This window comes from Neltuma alba, unplaced genomic scaffold (genome assembly GCF_004799145.2).
Source record: "Neltuma alba isolate B1F8T4 unplaced genomic scaffold, ASM479914v2 tig00004377_pilon, whole genome shotgun sequence".
Classification (NCBI taxonomy): Eukaryota; Viridiplantae; Streptophyta; class Magnoliopsida; order Fabales; family Fabaceae; genus Neltuma; species Neltuma alba.
This window is the reverse complement of record NW_021633681.1, coordinates 89,132-110,178: the sequence shown is the minus strand read 5'-3', so window position 1 is coordinate 110,178 and position 21,047 is coordinate 89,132. Positions and strand designations below refer to the sequence as shown.

General features: G+C 34.2%; 1 protein-coding gene across 1 annotated transcript in view; it reads left to right on the top strand.

Annotated features, from left to right (window-relative positions):
- LOC114744508 (putative receptor-like protein kinase At4g00960) overlaps positions 1-20,846 on the top strand; it is a 36,422-nt gene extending 15,576 nt beyond the window's left edge. Inside the window, exons 6-7 of the mRNA XM_028932682.1 lie at positions 20,190-20,334; positions 20,457-20,846. Coding sequence (XP_028788515.1) covers positions 20,190-20,334; positions 20,457-20,750 — 439 coding nt within the window. The 3' untranslated portion in view covers positions 20,751-20,846. The remainder of the gene's footprint in view (positions 1-20,189; positions 20,335-20,456) is intronic.
- Positions 20,847-21,047: the final 201 nt, after the last annotated feature.

Below are 21,047 nucleotides of genomic sequence, written 5' to 3'. Positions count from 1 at the left end.
CATTGCAATCTCTATCATCCCATAGCATAAATTAAACATAATTACAATCTATGTGTGTATAAATAGTAACAATTACAATCGTATAACTAAATTTCAACTTCTCAATTAAATAACCTTTTTTAGTGTCAAACTTTATCAACAAATACTCTAACAAATAATAAATATGAAAACAATTGAATTAGTTTGAGAACATAAATTCTACTACACCACATATGAAAAAATGAACTTAGCATGAAAGAGCAAAAAGTTACAGATAAGTTTTGTCTTCTTGCTTCCAATGCAATCCTTTCAAAATTCTCAATTAACAACATAATCAATATGTTATGATTAAAACATATGAAAAGGATTTTATAATTAACTATGTACAGCAAAAAGTCATAAAATCTGAATCCCTTGTCAAACATAGATAACCGCAACCCTAAAGTTTTAAACATTGATTGCCAAAACAAACCAGATAATCAGTGTACAATGAGTGACGTCAGCAATTGAGTAAAAGCCAAGTCTACAAATGAGGGAAGTACTACTAACGTACTTCAATGGAAAAGTGGTCATAGCCTGCAATCAACATTTAAAACTTTAGGGTAATTGAGTAAAAAATAGCATGCGTATGATTTTTCTTCACAATCTCCTTATAAGTCTTGCTCTTTTTTAATCTTCCGATAATAGAAGCCGAAACAAAAAGGCGTGATTGAAACAATAAGGGACACCGCTATTATAATTGTCCGTGAGTGGTCTTCGCCTTTTCCTGTGTAAAGTAAATGAGTGTGTACTTACATGTCATGGAGAAAAAACGGAGAAGATTTGTAAGCACAAAATTGAGAGAGAATAAAGAATATCAATTTATATGTAGTGAACTATAAGAAAAATGATTAGATCCTCAATTACTTTACCTGTATTTCCTGAGATTTTGGGAGTTTGCGGGTATGCACCACTATTATTTGGGGGATACGCAGGTGTCACCGAAACAGGACTTTTACTGTCATTATAAAATCGATACGATTCAAACCTCAAGTTGTGGCTAGGATTCATGACCTATCCTCTAGACATTTTTGGCAATCTTGGCCGGACAGATTTGGAGTACGTTGTCAACTCGTAAGAGCTGAATTCTGTTTTTGTTGCAAAATTTTTCACTCCTTCATAGCTGATGAGTTCGATGTCGCCGCAACTAGACCATTCAATGTACTCGCTAATAGCCTATTGAAGCCATCGTTTTGGTTTTCAAGCATATCCAAACCAGATTTTGCATATATAGGTTGTGTGTCCATGGTAGAGAAGAAAGAGCGATTGGAATAGCGAAGCATGCACTTATCGTACCAAATGATAGCCTCCCTTGAAGGCAAACACCCTAAGATCCCGTTTGGTACAAAGCATTGAAAATAAGATATAGGGACTAGGATTGTAATTAAAAAAATCATTAAATTTTTTTTAACATGATTAATTGCTTGTTATATAGGATTAGACAAACCTATAGAGGTAGGATTGGGAATACCATGTCCCCATGGTATTCCTCAATCTCACATATATGGATTTGTTTAATCCCACATACCAAGCAATTTATCATGCTAAACACTCTTTTAATATATTTTTTTAATCTCAATTCTAATTCATATCCCTTATTTTTAATGCTTCGTATGAAACGGTACCTAAAAGTTTAGTTGCCAGATTCCCTCACCGACGCATTCACGGTGGAGCTCAAGGGACACGTCACCCTGACACATAAAGGGGCCATAGACTGTGTCGGACTTGTTTCCGACGATGGTTCTGTAGATCGAATCCATTGTTTTTGGCGGTGCTGGATGACATGGAGAGTTCGCGAGTGAGACTTTTCACGGTGTTTAGGTAGGGATCGTTGGCAATAAAGCTTTCGGCGGTCCACAAGTTCCAATAAGAATCTCTGTTTAACAAACGAAACAAAATGTTTATGGTTAAGCCATGGCCTTGACCTTTCTTAAATACCCATTCAATCCTTCAATAAATAGAGAAACATGATTGTATTTTAATTATGAGTTAATTGTTATTTTCGTTTTCAAAAGGTCAGCAATTTTTTTTCTTTTTTACCCTTACTTTCATTTGATAATTATTTCTTAAGAATTATTCAATCATGTCTTCAATGAAAAAGACAGGAAAAATTGACTAAAAATTAAATTAGTAGAGATGCATCTCCGTTGACTTTAATTCTTGAATTCTCTGACTGCAAATTATGACAAAAACTTAAAGCCTGCGTGTGCGTAAAAATAATAAAAATAATTTTGTTTAAAAAATGATATAGATAAGAAATTATTCTTATTTTAATTCCTATAACCATTAAAATAATTATTCTAAAAATTTAAAAATAAAAAATAAATTTAATCTAGATTGTCAGGTTTGGACTGCATGAGCTTTGGGTGTTCATCTTTACCGGCTCCACACAGTTGATATTTCAATTGTTAATTTAATTCGAGAACTTTCCAATTAACCAACAGCATAGTATAACAATAACATCATCCAACCTCTAAAGAGAGAGAAGTTGTAAGTTCAATCCTGAAGGATGGGTTCCGCTGCATGTAACTATCCCCTAAAAAAAAAAAAAAAAGGTCTCCAAACAAGAAGTATATAGGTCCAACTATTTTCAATACTTAATATATTTGGAAGAGAATAATTAATAAATAAACAAGAAATCAACTGTTTGGTTAAAAAAAACTATATATAGTAGTATTATGTTTTTGAGAAATATTAGGAGTTTACTATACTCATATTACTTAAGATTCCATTAGCATATTGAGATTCATGAGATTCACAATGAGAATGTATAAGAAAGAGCTATCGGAAAAGAGTGTTAAGGTTGAACTGGTAAGGGGCTAATGGAGGTGAAGCTTTTATTAATGGTGCAGTTGTGGTCATAGTAGGTAGGGATGTCTCCATCAGGAGAAGTGAAGTCGAAGGAGGTGAGAAGGAGATAATAGAATAGCAGTTTCAGAAATGGCATATCCATCTTCCTGTCCAATGCTTCTGCAGGGGTTCTAGTCAATCAAGTGAACCTAAGCTTCCACCGGTTGGGCCTCTAACGCTCCAACCCCACTTTCCACGCTCCTATCTAGCGCTCAGATATCTTAATTATTATTTTTTTGGTATTTAAGGGATATTTGGGAGATCTCAAAATCAATTAAAAAAATATTTTTAAATAAGTCGAGATGAAAATTTTCTCATATATTCATTTCATATGTCATAAAATTATTTTTTAAAATCATGGTTTGGTTTCCACCCAACAGCTCTTAATACAAGAATGACTCAACTAATTCAATTCAGATAAATTAAAGAAATTAAAGAAATTACTTAATGATAACAAATGTAAATTTATTTTTCTAAAATATCCATATAAAATACTAAATTATTATAAGTGAAATAAATTAGTTTGCAAAAAAATTAGGACTCTGGATGATTATTATTCTTTATTATTATCTTTTAAATTCCAAATAAAATAAGAAACATTTTCGTATCCTGCTATTACAATAAAACGATTCGACTGTATTTATACTTTCATGATCTTTAAAAGATAAATTTTTTTGCATATTTTAATTTATTTTCTTAAAAAAATCATAAAAGGTGCAAATTGTACCATTTTTTAACTATAATATATCATAATGTGTTTTATTTCATCTGGAAGATGGTAATTAAAATATTTTTAAAATCATTAGATAGAATATCATGAGAAGTATTGGAGTGCGCATGAGTGATTTATCCTTATTTAGATTGAAATTTTCACTCCTCTTCCCTTGAAGAATTTGGATCGGAGTGGTAAAATTTTCACCGATGATGACGAATATGGCCATCTCTTCTCTTCATCCATCTGGCCCTCGTCTTCTTCGCCTTCTCGCATGCTTGGCCCCGGCTGGTAATGGACTTGGGCGAGAGCTTCATGAATGAGACGAGGCATTAGAAGCCCAACCCAACTTTCACGCAACGCAGAAGCAAAGCCTAGCTTGATGATGATCTGCTCATTTCAAATTCATTGGCCGGCAAGTCATTTCATCACCGTCACGATTCCATTGGGAGCGTATTCAGGAAGCCTTTTTTATTTTTGGTTAAGCTAAATCTAGCATTTTAATTTTTTTTAAACATGTCCAGTATTTTGAATTTTTTTTGCTTTGATGCTGGACACATTTTTAAAAAGACTTTAGAATATTAGACGCACTTAAATAATATTTTAGGGTGTTAGATGAACTAAAAAATATTTCAAATACTGTATATACTTAAAAAAATACTTTAAGATTTTGGATATATCATAAAATACCTTAAGATGTTGAATACACTTTAAAAAATACTTCAGAATAATGAATACATCTTAATTTTTTATTTCACCCCAACGAAAACGCTTTTAGTCTCTGCCATCTCTCCATCGGTAATTAGAAGTAGAGTCATTCTCAATTAATGGGGCCTTCCCATTCACATGGAAAATTTAGAAAGCAAAGCGTCGACTTGCGTCAGCATTCGTCATCATCAGTCAACCAGGCAGAGGACGTTTATGCCTCGTTTGGTAACACTCAATTGGAGGGGGAGAGAAACGGAAGTGGGAGTAGAACCCCATTGCTTTGTGGGTTTTCTGGAGAAGTTGGTTCTTTAGATATACTCAGAATTGAGATGGTTCCATGAACGTAAGATTTTCTTCCTATTTTATTTGTATCATCGGTTATGTTATCAATTGACAATTTTGCTCATCACGGACTATATAAGCCATATTTCATCTCTCTTCTCCCTCAGACCCAACTTTAATTTGTACGTCAGTTAATCTTGGTAGCTGATGTTGAAAGTTAATTAGCAGGGAGTCCGTTAAATTAATTATAAGCCACACTATATTTGCAAGACTTGTTAACATGGGATGCATAACAAATTCTAACGTATTGGCTTAAAGCTAATTCAATATATTGTCGGGAGCTTTTCTTCTAAACCAAATCCCAAGATCACTCGTCCAAGCCACCCAAATGATTGAGATACTTTCTCCCTGCAAACCATTGTTAACGCTGCTCCCCTTCTGTAAGTGCTAGCATCAACAGGGACAAGCACGAAGAAAGCAAGGCCTAGAACATCAATGGATCCCATGATAGAGACTGATATATAAATTTTCTAGATATATCTTTAACTATTCATTTTCCCTTTATGTGGAGCCTAGGCTCCCCTTCATCATAATTTGATGCGTAACTAACTGGCTCGATAGATCCAACACGTACGCGTTCTAGTCTCCGGGACACCGAGGAGGTACCATATATTTTGTAGGACCACAGTCACAATAATTGTTCGTAATTGACGTCCTTTTTCCCTTCGATCATGAAGGCAACATCTTCAATAAAAATAATTCAAAACTTTTCGACTAAGCCTATTATAATCCGTTTTCATATTTGCCAATATGTTTTAGTCGATCGCACACGCTGCTGGGTCGAGGGACAGTACAAACACCAACGTTGAATCCATTTTCAAGACGTGTTTGATCATCTTAAGTAAAATTATGACTGAGTCATTGGTTTTTTATTTTTGGAATTTTTATCTGATGCGTCCGAAATTATTTGACTTAGAATAAATATCTTTGATTAGATTTTAACTTATAATAATCTTTCAAATAAAATTTACTTTATAATATCACGTACAGTTACTCTTATTAAGTTTATAACCAATACTCTTCTAGTTATATTTATAGAGTAGAGAAAAAAAACCATTTATATGGTGCTGAGAGAAAAATTTTATATGAATATACAATATTAATTTTACTTTTCATTTATTATTATATTGACTTTGTTTAATACATGACGCATAATGTATATTAAATGTGGATCAAGTTAAAAAATTATTGAATTTTAAATGAGAATCAATGAAATTTAAGGTTTTTCTTAGTCTATGTGAAATATGTTGGAAGTGATTTATAAATAAGAGGAGAGAAAGATATAGCTGTTTAATCAATGTGTAAGTTGGCGAAGAAAAGGATACCTGTGCTGTGTGTACGTATATTTCTATTAAATGCCGCAATGTAATTAATTTAATGGAAAATGTTTATTGATAATGGGTGATTTCCATATATGTAACTAAACTACATAGCATTAAATCAATATCACATATCGTTAATATAAAAAAAAAAAACTTTACTTTTTATGCGAAATTATGAATAGCACGGTTCATCTTTGCTGTCACAAAGGGGAAGACATACCTATTACCTAGTCTAATATGATCACAAGAAATCTTTGCCTTCTTCTTGGATGACACCTTGGGATGCGCCATTAATTATTGCTCATTATCTGTGATTGAAAACAACACTTTTATTTAATTTCTCAAAATGAAAAAAAATTGAGGACGGACTGAAATTCCAAACTGTATTATTTGATTTATTTCATCACTTGCGGTTGTGGGTCAAGCTGGACTGGCTTTGCAGCATTCTCAAGATTTTTGAGGTCAACTGCGCTCTATGCGCGCTTTAATTAATGAAGTTGGTTGGGAAATTATTGTTCTACGTTTGAAAAACTTGCCAGATCAAAATGAACACATGTTAATGGAACTATATCAATTTTATGAGCGGATATTAAATAATCATTTATGGAAAATCAACAAAAACAATTATAAATATAGTGCCTCTGAGCACATCGGAGTTCATAATTCATTTGAATGTGAGCAGGGGCTCTGTAAGTTACATTTTGAAAAATATTACTAATAATGATTAAGATCTGAAAATATTCGGGGTTTAAATAAGTTAAATCCTATATTGTTGAATATAAAGTTTAACTATAATTATCAGTTTTTCACGATTGTCGTAGTCGTAGTCTCAATCTCATGTGGCGCGACTTTAGGTAGCCTTCCTTCGTACTATCTATCTCTATTGATAGTCCTTCATAGTAGGGTCTCCGCATGATAAGCCTTGGCTAAATTTTATGAGAGAAATTTAATTGATCCAAGCAAGTTTAAATTTATCAGCATCTTTTTTCCCGAAATAGTGGTTTTAACAATTAAGAGATAATTTTTATTTTAAATTTTATACACATTAAAATTTTAAACTGTTAAAAATATAAAATAAATGATCTTAATATTTGGCCTATTTAATTTCAATGGGAACGGTGCAGATTTAATGTTCATCACTTGGATTGGGATCACCTAAATTGAATTCCCCCCTCACTTGTCATTGAAATTCACTCAGTCATAAATCAAACTCTTCAAAACTATAAAGCATTTGCCTCATCTAAAATAATACCACTAACAGACCTTAACAATATGCCTTTCAACATCATAATTTTGTTACTCTTCTTCATCGGCTTCCTCCATTCTTCTTCTGCCCAAGTCGTAGGTCGTAATTCTCTTCACCCTCAATGCTCCACCCACCACAATTTCACCGCCAATAGCACCTTCGACTTTAACCTCAACACCCTCTTTTCTTCCTTAACTTCCAACGAAACCGCCCACCTCGACTTCTACAACACCACCGTTGACGGCGGTGGCGAGACCATATACGGCCTCTTCATGTGCCGGGGCGACGTCAACCAAGACGCATGCCACCAGTGCGTCGTTGACTCGACCAGAGTTAGCTTACTATTGTCGATTTTCGAAGGCGGCCGTAAACTGGCTTGACCTGTGCTTGGTTCGCTATTCTCAGCGCAACTTCTTTTTCTCCACCGTCGATACAAGGCCTAAACTCAAAATGTTGAACACTAACAATGTCTCGAACCAGGCAGGATTCAACCTGACGGCAGATGAAGCGGCGAAGCCTGCTTTGATGAAAAAGAAGTCTGCGACGAACGCGGTGGTTGTAGATTTTCAAACTCTGTATGTGATGGTTCAGTGCACGCCGGACCTTTCGCCGGGAGATTGCAGAAAGTGTCTGAGTGGTGTGATCGGGAACCTTCCATGGTGTTGTGAGGGGAAGATCGGAGGAAGAGTGGCATATCCAAGTTGCTTCGCTCGTTATGAGCTGTATATGTTCTTTAATTCTTCTACGCCTCTCAGGCCAGTAAGGCTGCCGCCTCCGCCTCCTCCTCCGGCTCCATTAACTCCTCCAACTCCTTCAGATGGTAAGCTTAATTATATGCTTTTCTGATTTCTGTTTTCTATGTAAATTAGAGTAAATCTATTGATGAAAATATTATGGATGCTGATTTTGGCATATACTCCCATTTAATTGTAAAATTCTGGTCTTGTGGGAACTAGCTAGCCTGGTTAATTAAAGTCTCATGCTCATGACCATTTCATAGTTTAGTTTCTCATAGATTTTTTTTGTATATGAAAGATATGTATATATAGATTGAGGACATATATGGTCAAACACGTAAGAGAAATAATTTCAATTTTTGAAGGAAGTACAAGTTAGAAATTAAATAGCAAATTATTATTTTGTTCATACAATAATAAAGACCCGAAACTTATTCGGGAAGTTTAAATATTTTTAGTAATATTTTATTTTTTGAACTACCAATATAAAAGCATAATACATTACCACCCCAACCAAAAAAAGAAAACAAAAAACAAAAATCAGAGCACGACACATATTCTGGAAAATATGTATTTGAGATTTCAAAATATCAAGGGAGGAAGATGAAACTTTATAGGTGGGGCATATATATGAAGCTTTTTATATCTGAAAATGATAATGTTCTGTTCTATTAAATAAACTAACTTGTATTTTTTGACCTCATAGCAAGGATGCATCGAGATCTTTAAGGAAGTCCTTTAAATCAATTTGGAATCATGTGTGAAGAGAATCTATAAAGTCGCTCCCTTCAAGTCAATTTGGAGTCATGTGTGAAGAGAATCTAACATGCTTCTCTAAATTATTTTTGAAAATCGCTTTCATATTAGATTTTCTTCACAATCTCAAAAGTTGACTTGCTTGGAGGATGATATATAGTCTCTTATGGCTTTTAGCTCAAGATTCAATGTGCTGATTAATACTCCCTCCAGTCCTAAATATAAAACACATTTTATAAGGCAAATTATACTATAAAATGAGTATTATATTTATGACCAAAAAAGTAATTTAGAGAGAAAGTGATAATGAGTGACATTAAGACGTGGAAGTATCTGATGTTCACACAGTAAGAAGGAAAAGGAGATTAAGGACTATTGTGATAGCTGTGGCTTCTCCTGTTGGTGCTGTGATACTTCTATGTTTCTCCTTCTATTTGTCGAAGAATTAAATAAAGAAGATACGTTTGGCTTTTCTCATGCAAAAATACTGTAGGTAATTTTCATTCTATCTCTTCACAGGAGTGGTGATACCTCTAGTATACTTTAATATTTTGGTTTATTTGTCTAGTTGGAAGCGAAAGCAACACTTTAGAGCCTCTGCAATTCAGTTTGGCTACGATTGAAGCCGCGACAAATAAGTTTTTGATAAGAGCCTTTGCCGTTTACTTTGGGGTTTCCAATTAAAAATAAATCCAAACAATGCAATATAGTGCAAAACTCAGGTCGTTTCACTTTGAGGACCCTTTATTTGGAATCCTAAACAAACTAAGTATCAAAAATAAAGAATTGACTTGAAAAGGAATTGATTTTCTTTTTAACTAACTAATTGACAAAATTTAAAAGGATGCAAAATGAGTAAATAATTTTTGGATTTTTAGTTTATAAAATGGATATGAATGAAATAAACAAAGAGAATTAACAAGTGACAGCAAATGGAAAAGCAATCCTCTAGCACAATGATTAAGGTTATCATTACTTCAATTAATTTGAGAGTTAGCTAAATTCAAAAGACTCTAAGGGCCACCCCCTAGACTCGATTTAATTAGAATAATCAACACCAAGCCACCTTGCATATTAATTATTCATAATTAAACTGTTTCAGCACAGTTAGCCATAGAGAATCAAAGAAAAACAATTAACATTTTTGGTCCAATAACCAAGCCACCTTGAATTACCGCTAAATGTTCACAATAATTTCAAAACATAGTCTGATCTAGTATAATGTAAAGAAATTAAAGCTAATCACAGCAAAATGTTAAATGCTAATCAGAGATTCAAACAACTACAACCAATCTCAATACAAATATAAATCATCACAGCCCATTCAAACTCATAAAATTCATTTTAAGACCTAGAAATCACAATTACAATGAAAGAAGTAAAGATTAGAAGAGCTGAAACTCTCCTTTGAAGCTCCAAGTTCAAGCCATAAACACTATTCTAGAGAATTGGAGGATCTAGCTACTCTTAACCATCACAACCACAGCTCCAACAAACCAATTCGGTTCAGCCATGAAGAACAAAGAAGATGAATGCTGGGGGTGTGATTTCGCTGTGGAAGCTCACGCTGAATCCTCTTCATTCACGCTGCTGGTTCGCTGTTTCTATTCGTGCCTCTCGCCTCTGTTTTGAGTGCTCGCCTCTCTCTCTGTGTCTTTTCTTTTTCTTTTTCCTCCGCCGCCAGACCGTGAGTGCATCTCTACGTATCCCGCTCCCGCTCCTCTTTAGATGATGATTATTAGTATATTAGGTTGGGGGGGTAAAATGCAACGTTTTGCTCCCTTTTTTTTAAATTATTTTTTAATTATATTTATTTATTTATTTATTTATTTTATTTTTTTAAATCTTTCAAAAACCTGCAAGCAAAAATTCAAAGATAAGGTAGCATTAATTGTCCTCAAAAAAATCATTTAGTCACAATTAAACCAAAATATGACAATTTTGCCCCTATAAAATAATAATTCAAAATAAAATATATTAAATCAATTAAGGCAAAAAGGGACCAATTAAGTTGACAAAACCCATATAAAAGATATCAAAATATATAAAAATAATTGAGTTTGTCAGTTTTCACAGGAAAATTGTTTAGGTCAGGGTGGATTTGGACAAGTTTACAAGGTGAGAAAGCAGGCAGTGCCAAATGTAAAATTTAGAAAGCAAAGCGTTGACTTGCGTCAGCATTGGTCATCATCAGTCAACCCCTTTGCAGGCAAATGACGTTTATGCCTCGTTTGGTAACACTGAATTAGAGAGGAAGGGGAATGGAAGTGGGAGTAGAACCCATTATTTTGTTTGTTTGCTTTGTCTAAAGTGGGTTTTCTAGAGAAGTTGGCTCTTTAGATGTACTCAGAATTGAGATGGTTCCATGAAAGTAAGATTTTCTTACTATTGTATTTGTATAATCAGTGATGTTATCAATTGACAATTTTGCTCATCACGGACTATATAACCCATATTTCATCTCGCTTCTCCCTTAGACCCAACTTTAATTTGTACGTCAGTTAATCTTGGTAACTTAATTAGCAGGGAGTCCGTTGATTTATAAACCACACTATATTTGAAAGACTTTTTGACATGGGATGCATAACAAATTCTGACGTATTGGCTTAAACCTAATTCATATATTGTCAGGAGCATTTTCTTCTAAACCAAATCCCAGGATCACTTGTCCAAGCCACCTAAATGATTGAGATTTGTACTTTCTCTCTGCAAAACATTGTTAACGCTACTCCCCTTCTGTAAATGCCAGCATCAACAGGGACTAGCACGAAGAAAGCAAGGCCTAAAACATTAGTGGATCCCATGATAAAGAATGATATATAAATTTTTCAGATACTTCCTCCGATTCTTAATATAAGAGCTCGTTTGATTTTTATTTTGGTCCTAAATATAAGATCCTATTTATTTTGTTTTTCATATTTATCTTTTTTTTAAGTTAGTCCTTGTAATAATGATATTTCTAATCAGTACATTTTGCAACACCTTACTTTTATATATACTAATGGGATCATTTTAACGCCTGTGAAATCACTAATGCCAGGTTTCCGACCTGAGAAAAAGACAGGGATTTTTTTTTCCAATATTGGAATCCGTCCATCAAATATTTCAAATCTTTAGAATAACTGATGAGTGATCTACAATCAATCCTGCTTTTAACTTAATCTATTATCACCTAAAATAATTTCGTACTGTACAATCTTATAATATTGTATTAAAAATATAGCAACCATTTTGGTTGACTGCACATACCTGCACTCGGCAATGCTCTTCCACTTATGAAGGATATAAAATAATATTTACATAAAGCAAGTAAAGTTACTTGCCCATATATTTTGCTATATAATTTACATAATTATAATAGGTATCTCTGCTCTTCAACCAGCCCACCTTCTTCTTAAACAACCTCCTTGTCCTTCAAGCTACTAGCCTTCACTGTTCATCATAAATTGGAGGATGAGATTCTGAAGAATCCCTGTAGTAGTAACTTCCATCAAATACATATGCAGATCACATAAAGCATGCAAAACAAGCCAAGGTGGAACATAACCTTGCAAGCTAATGCAATTAAGCATTTATGCGCAATGACAAATAGACAAGCTGAATAAATAATGCGCAAATAATTGGCAAATACTACCCCATGCATGTCTATCAGCTACATGTGATCACGGCTAAAAATCCATGCAAGGAATTAAGGATTACATGTTCTCATGCTTTAGAAAAGCAATATGACACAAACAGACATGCAACAATCCTACACAAGTGTAAAGTAGGAAAGAACTACTACCTGGTCTGCTTCCCTCCAAATAAAATCTTACCGTTCTCCTTTCTTTCTGCTTCTTGGTGAGCTTGAGCATATATCAAAACCTCTCATGTTTGTAAGGGTAGATCAATATTTGATCCAACTGTAATTCATAAATTCAATAACTCCCTTTAAATCCCAAATTTTCTTTAATCTCTGCCCTTACATAACAGTTAATCCTCCTGTACAATTTTTCTTATTCAAACTATTCTCTTTGGAATGCTTCCTTCCTTATTTCAACCTATACAGTTACTTTACTTAGTAATTGATCATCTTGGTCAAAAATTTGTATTTGACTTTTACTTTTAAGAACAATTTCCTTAGTTTATATCTAGAAGCACTTATTTAATATTTAAGAGCAACCAGCATATTAACTTTCTTATTCATCCCCTGGTTACTAATAAACCTAGTTGACAACTTAATACATTTAATCCAAGGCTTCCAAGTTCAAGAATAATTCCTACTTATTATTTAACCATCTGAAATTAGTGTACAGCTCTTGAAAACTTGGAATACTCATTTTCAAATCATTTCCAGCTTCCTCAGTATGAACCTCATGCCCTTACACGATACACACACACACACACACTCTTATACTCTCTAAACCACTTCTACATTTATCATTTGCAATATCATTACCTAGCCCAAAACTGAAATCATATTTAAATCATTGATAAGCAAGACTCCCTATATACTCTATTTGGACTTCAATTACCTCCTCCAATTCGGCAAACTCCACCCATTTAAATACTTGATCCCCTCTCATAGTGTAGGACAATTTTGTGCCTTATTCTGGAATTTTCCAGATTTAAAACCAATCTTTTAATCATCATTTCATAGTCCTTAATTATGATTTAAGAATCTAATGTGGCTGCTTGACCTTGGAAGCAACAATAAGCAACTGTATTCAAATTTTCCAGCTTTAATTCCACACTAAAACCATCACGTTGAAGTTCCTTACTTATGATATGACTAGCTGAAATCATTATACAATAACAGCAATATTATTCAAATTCTAGGAGCATCAAACAACTAACTCCCTTTATGTTTAAAAATCTGGATTTCTCAGCCCCCATAACACGCAAATATAAACTCCCTTTCGGCCAAACACAGAACAACAATACCAGGGAACATTCGAACTCCAATCTCCAAGTGTAACCTTATCTATATCCGTTGTCTTCATCTACCTCCCATATTAATTAATATTTACTGCAGCAACTTTTTCTTCTTAAATCACTGAACCAAGCGGACACTTATACACATAGACTCATATATATAAATATATATATAAAATCATGCCTAAACTTCCTCCCAATTAACCATTTCAATTTCAATGTTTTCCACTCATACGTCCCACGGCTTCCCCCCCACACACACACACACACACACACACACACACACACACACACACATTCACTAATGTATATCCAAATAGCTTCGTTCTCTATATATATAACTTAGCCGCTTTCTAGCCTCCATAAATGTTTCGTACATCAGCACCCATATTCTGGATTTTGTTCTTTTTACTGATTTGAAAACGTTCACCAAACTATCACACAGCACCATCTAAAGCTCTTTTGCATAATATCTGAACTTCCCTTACTTTTGTTACTATGAACCGACACTATACAACCAAAACAGGGAACTCCATGTCACTTAATTAAAACAGAGCTTGGGGTTCGAAAACCATCACTTCACAAACCAATATCACATACGGCCTCATATATACACTGAACAGTGTAATTTCCCCCCTTTAATTCCACCAGAACCTAACGCTACCCACATCAGAAACAACAACAACAACTATTCAAGTTTAACTTGCAGAGGAGATAAGCAACATGCAATATAATATGCTCACTCCATGAACTTAACTCATTATCATCCTAAACCAGCCACTCAACCCCTGTTCGGCCAGCAACAAAACAGAGCAAGGAAATCCACATGCAAGCTAAAAATCATACTCCATTATCATCAACAAACACTACTCTTTCATTATCATTGAGCTTCAGACTTAACCAAGAGTTTCTCTCACTAGAACCCAAACTTCTTTCATCATTAACTCTTCAAACACACAGCAAACCAAGGAACGAAGAGTAGAACGATGATCAGAGGGCTCACCTGAATCTGAAACTCCGCTTGCATGGAGGAATCTGGCCACCGATCACTACCTCCGATCACCAACTCCGGTACTGCTTTTTCCCGTGCTCTCCCTCTCTCGCTCTTCGTCTCTCTCTCTTTTCCTTCGGGTGGCCGAATGAAAAAAATGAGGAGGAAGAGTGTTATCTTATGTTAAACGGTGAGGCAGTACCCGTGCGATTTGTCTTTTGTTTTTTTTGGGGGGGCGAAATGTCCATTTTGCCCTCACACTCAATGCTTTCTTTCATTTTCATCCTTCCTCTATGATTCTGAGATAAATAGATAAACCCAAAAATTATTCCACCATGTTTTATATGGAGCTTTCTTTCCATTAGCTTCTTCGCCCCATAAAATAATTTCTCTAAAAATTTTGGGTCAAAAATTAACTCATAACTATTTTTTTTGAATTTTTCAAGAAAATAACTCTTAATTCCAGAAATTAATCCTTAACCCATTTTAAGGATTTTATGCTTCAAATAACTTCTCTACCTCATAAGATAATTTCCCTAAAATTTTCTAGTTAATTAGAAACCTCTAAGTATTTTCTAAGAAAATAACCCATTTTGCTATGAAAATAGCTTTAAAATCATTTAAGCCACTTTTTGGGGAATGAACTTTTCCAAAATATTTCTAAACCTTGAAAAATCAATATTCCATAATTTTTTCCAATTGTAATTGAGCTATTAAATAATTTTAATGAACTTTCTCTTTTCTGCTCATCATGAATTAGAAAATTTGGGATGTTACACATTTGATTAGTAAGAATGGTTTAGGAAAAACAATATCTATTTAATACAAATAACTAACAAAACTAATTTTCTTAATCTATTCAAATTAGTCATCTAACTCTTATATTAAAAATCAGAGGTTATATATTTTTAACTATTCATTTTTCCCTTATGTGGAGCCTGGGTTCCCCTTCATCGTAATTTGATGCGTGACTAACTGGCACGATAGATCCAACATGTATGCCTTCTCGTCTTCGGGACGCCGAGGAGGTGCCATATATTTTGTAGGACCGGCCACAGTCACAATAATTGTTCGTAATTGACGTCCTTTTTCCCTTCGATGAAGGTGACATCTTCAACCAAGATAATTCATGACTTTTTGACTAACCCTATTATAATCCGTTTTCATATTTGCCAATATATTTTAGTCGATCGTACCCACTACTGGGTCGAGGGACAGTACAAATGCACCAACGTTGAATCCATTTTCAAGACGTGTTTGATCATCTTAAGTAAAATTATGACTGAGTCATTGGTTTTTATTTTTGGAAGGTTTATCTGATGCGTCCGAAATTATTTACTTAGAACTAGAATAAATATCTTTGATTAGATTTTAACTTATAATCATCTTTGAAATAAAATTCACTTTATAATATCACGTACAGTTACTCTTATTAAGTTTATAACTAATACTCTTCTAGTCCTATTGATGAGACAGAGAGAGAAGACATTTTTGGTCCTATTTATATGGTATTAAAAGAAATTTTTTATATAGACGTACAATTTTACCTTTTATTGATTATTATGTTGACTTTGTTTAATTTACATGGGGTGTAATGAGCATTAAATAGGGATAAAGTTAAAAAATTGTTAAATTTTAAATAAGAGTCAATAAAATTTAAGATTTTCTTAGTTTATATAAAATATGTTAAAAGTGATTTATAAAGCAAGAGAAGGATGCGTTGTTGAATCAATGTGTAAGTTACGTTGGCAAAGAAAATGATGCCTGTGCTGTGTGTGTACATTTCTATTAAATGCCTCAAGTTAATTAATCTAATGGAAAATGTTTATTGATAATGGGTGGTTTCCATATATGCAACTAAACTAGATAGCGTTAAATCAATATCAATTTTCGTTAATATAAAAAACTTTACTTTTTCTGTGAAATTATGAATAGCGCGGTTCACCTTTGCCGTCACAAAGGGGAAGACATACCTATTACCTAGTCTAATATGACCACAAGAAATCTTTGCCTTCTTCTTGGATGACACCTTAGGATGCGCCGTTAACTATTGCTCATTAACTGTGATTGGAAACAACACTTTTATTTAATTTCTCAAAATGGAAAAAATTGAGGATAGATTAAAATCCCAAAACTGTATTATTTGATTTATTTCACCATTTGCGGTTCAAGCTGGATTGGCTTTGAATGTGCGCAGGGGCTTTGTAAATTACATTTTGAAAAATATTACTAATAATGATTAAGATCTGAAAATATTCAGAGTTTAAATAAGTTAAATGCTACACATCGGATTAGGATCACCTAAATTGGGTTCCCTCCTTCACCTGTCATTGAAATTCACTCGGTCATAAAATCAAACTCTTCAAAACTATAAAGCATTCGCCTCATCTAAAATAATACCGCTAACATACCTTAACAATATGCCTTTGAACATCATAATTTTTTCACTCTTCTTCATCGGCTTCCTCCACTCTTCTTCTGCTCAAGTCATAGGTCGTAATTCTCTTTACCCTCAATGCTCCACCCACCACAATTTCACCGCCAATAGCGCCTTCGACTTTAACCTCAACACCCTCTTTTCTTCCTTAACTTCCAATGAAACCGCCCACCTCTACTTCTACAACACCACCGTTGGCGGCGGTGGTGAGACCATATACGGCCTCTTCATGTGCCGGGGCGACGTCGACCAAGAGACCTGCCACCAGTGCGTCGTTGACTCAAGGACAGATTTAGAGTACTATTGCCGATTTTCGAAGGCGGCCGTAAACTGGCGTGGCTATTGCTTGGTTCGCTATTCTCAGCGCAACTTCTTCTCCACCGTCGATACAAAGCCTAAACTCAAAATGTTGAACCCTAACAACGTCTCGAACCAGGCAGGATTCATGAATGTATTGATGACTGTTATGAACCTGACGGCAGATGAAGCGGCGAAACCTGCTTTGATGAAAAAGAAGTTTGCGACGAACGCGGTGGTTGTAGATTTTCAAACTCTGTATGTGATGGTTCAGTGCACGCCGGACCTTTCGCCGGGAGATTGCAGGAGGTGTCTGAGTGGTGTGATCCGGAACCTTCCATGGTGTTGTGAGGGGAAGATCGGAGGAAGAATGTTTTATCCAAGTTGCTTCGCTCATTATGAACTGTATAAGTTCTTTCATTCTAAGCCTCCCCGGCCAGTAACGCTGCCGCCTCCGCCTCCTCCTCCTCCTCCGGCTCCATTAACTCCTCCAACTCCTTCAGATGGTAAGCTTAATTATGTGCTTTTCTGATTTCTGTTTTCTATGTAAATAAGAGTAGATCTATTGATGAAAATATTATGGATGCTGATTTTGGCATATACTCCCATTTAATTGTAAAATTCTGGTTTTGTGTGAACTAGCTAGCTAGGTTAAAAGTCTCATGCTCATGACCATTTCATAGTTTTTTTTTTTTGACCATTTCATAGTTTAGTTTCTTATAGATTTTTTCGTATATGAAAGATATGCATATATAGATTGAGGACATATATGGTCAAACACGTAAAAGAAATAATTTCAATTTTTGAAGGAAGTACAAGTTAGAAATTAAATAGTATATTATTATTTTGTCCATACAATAATAAAGACACGAAACTTATTCGGGAAGTTTAAATATTTTTTAATAATATTTTATTTTTTGAACTACCAATATAACAGCATAATACATTACCACCCCACCCAAAAATTAAAAAAAAAAAGTCAGGGCATAACACATATTCTGGAAAATATAGGTATTTGAGATTTTAAAATATCAAGGGAGGAAGATGAAACTTTATAGGTGGGGCATATATATGAAGCCTTTTATCTCTGAAAATGATTATGTTCTCTGCTATTAAACTAAATAACTTGTATTTTTTGACCTCATGGAATCATGTATGAAGAGAATCTATAAAGTGGCTCCCTTCAAGTCCATTTGGAGTCGTGTGCGAAGAGAATCTAACATGCTTCCCTAAATTATTTTGGAAAATTGCTTTCATATTAGATTTTCTTCACAAACTCAAAAGTTGACTTGCTTGGAGGTTGGTATATAGTCTCTTATGGCTTTTAACTCAAGATTCAATGCGCTAATTAGTATTCCCTCCAGTCCTAATATAAAACACATTTTATAATATAAATTATAATATAAAATGAATCTTACATTTAAGACCGAAAAAATAATTTAGAGGGAAAGTGATAATGAGTGACATTGAGACGTGGAAGTATATGATGTTCGTACAGTAAGAAGGAAAAGGAGATCAAGGACTATTGTGATAGCTGTGGCTTCTCCTGTTGGTGCTGTGATACTTCTATGTTTCGCCTTCTATTTGTCGAAGAATCAAATAAAGAAGATACGTATGGCTTTTCTCATGCAAAAATACTGTAAGTAATTTTCATTCTATCTCTTCACGGGAGTGGTGATACCTCTAGTATACTTTAATATTTTGGTTGATTTGTGTAGTTGGAAGCGAAAGCAACACTTTAGAGCCTCTGCAATTCAGTTTGGCTACGATTGAAGCAGCGACAAATAAGTTTTCACAGGAAAACGGTTTAGGTCAGGGTGGATTTGGACAAGTTTACAAGGTGAGAAATGAAGTCAGTGCAATGTAAATATTGTAATATATAATTCAATATATATACTGTTTTTACTATTTAATTTAACCAACCATGATTTCAGGGCATTCTTTCAAATGGTCAAGAAATAGCTGTAAAAAGACTCTCAAAAAGTTCTGGCCAGGGAGTAGAAGAATTTAAGAATGAGGTTTTATTAATAGCCAGACTCCAGCATAGAAATTTGGTGGCCTTGCTAGGATTTTGCATAGAAGAGCAAGAGAAAATTCTCATTTATGAATATGTTCCCAACAAAAGTCTTGATAATTTTCTATTTGGTCAGACACTTCTAAACTCACTTTAACTCTTGATTGAAATTGATATACATGCATGTTATTAATTATTTAACTTTCTCTAACTCATGAATATGCTTAATTTAATTACTTATTTTCAATTATCTTTGTTTAATTTGTGAGTTTAGTCATTGATGATAGCTTTATGTATAGGTTCGCAAAAAATCAAAGTACTAAATTGGGAGGAACGTTGTAAAATTATAGGGGGAGTTGCTCGAGGAATTCTCTACCTTCATGATTATGCTCGAGTTAAGATTATACATCGTGATCTCAAGCCAAGCAATATTTTGTTAGATAATGAAATGAATCCAAAAATTGCAGATTTTGGCATGGCTAGGATGGTTGGAATCAATGAAATTGAGGAAAACACAAGTAACATTGTTGGAACCTAGTAAGTTGTAAATTTCTCCTTCAAACTTTTTACATCTATCATGATATGATTGCATAAAGAAAAGTTGGCCTAAGTTGACATAGAAGTTCCACTACTACATATATTATAACTATAGCACTTATTTTTTCAAATTAGTGTTATTTAGGAAACATTACATGCCCCGTCGCTACGGAAAAAAAAGGCACTACAGCAAACATTTTTTTTTTAAAAAAAATTAACAATAGGTGGAGCGCTTGAAATGTCCAAGTGTGCTGCTTGCTATCCATTGGAAAAAAGTCTGTGATTGATATTTTATTTTTCTTTTTCAGTGGTTATATGTCTCCAGAATATGCAATGTTTGGACAATATTCTGAAAAATCAGATGTTTTCAGTTTTGGAGTAATAGTATTAGAAATGATCAGTGGAAGAAAGATCACAAGCTCTCAGGATCAATCTCATGGCCTCCTAAACTATGTAAGTTAATTGATTATGATAATGTGTTTATCTCACTAATATTTCATAGGTAATTTTCTTAAATTTGAGAGATTAATATAAAGGCAGTGATTAAAATAGCTAAGTTTACTAAATTGGTGCAGGCTTGGAATCAATGGATGGAAGAAAAGATATTAGAGGTATTGGATTCAAGCCTAAATGAACCTGAATCGTTGAATGAAGTGAACAAGTGCATCCAAATTGGGTTGTTATGCGTTCAAGAAAATCCAGAGGCAAGGCCTTCTATGGCTACAGTTGTTTCATATCTTAGCAATGATTCGATTCATTTGCCATTTCCACAAGAACCTGCATTCTTTCTGGAGGGCCAAATGGAGCTTAATACCGACAGTCAAGAATCTATTAATGAAATGTCTATAAGTGAATTCTATTCTCGATAGTACAAGGCTTTTATTGCATCTTGGCCTTGGCCACCGAGGCTCAATTTGGTACCTTATTAATTAGAGAAGAAGTATTTTTATGTTACTGCACCAAAATGAGGAGACTCAACGTATATGGCGATCTTGATATGATTATTCAATACTATATTTTCCATTACTGTTATATTTAAGATGACGTATGATGTTTCAGTTCCACTACAGCCACCGAAACAAGGAGAGCTGCATTTTCTCGCCGTAACTAATTTAACCCTTGCTCCTCATATTTAAGGGAATCCTGGCTCAGATGCACGCAGAAGA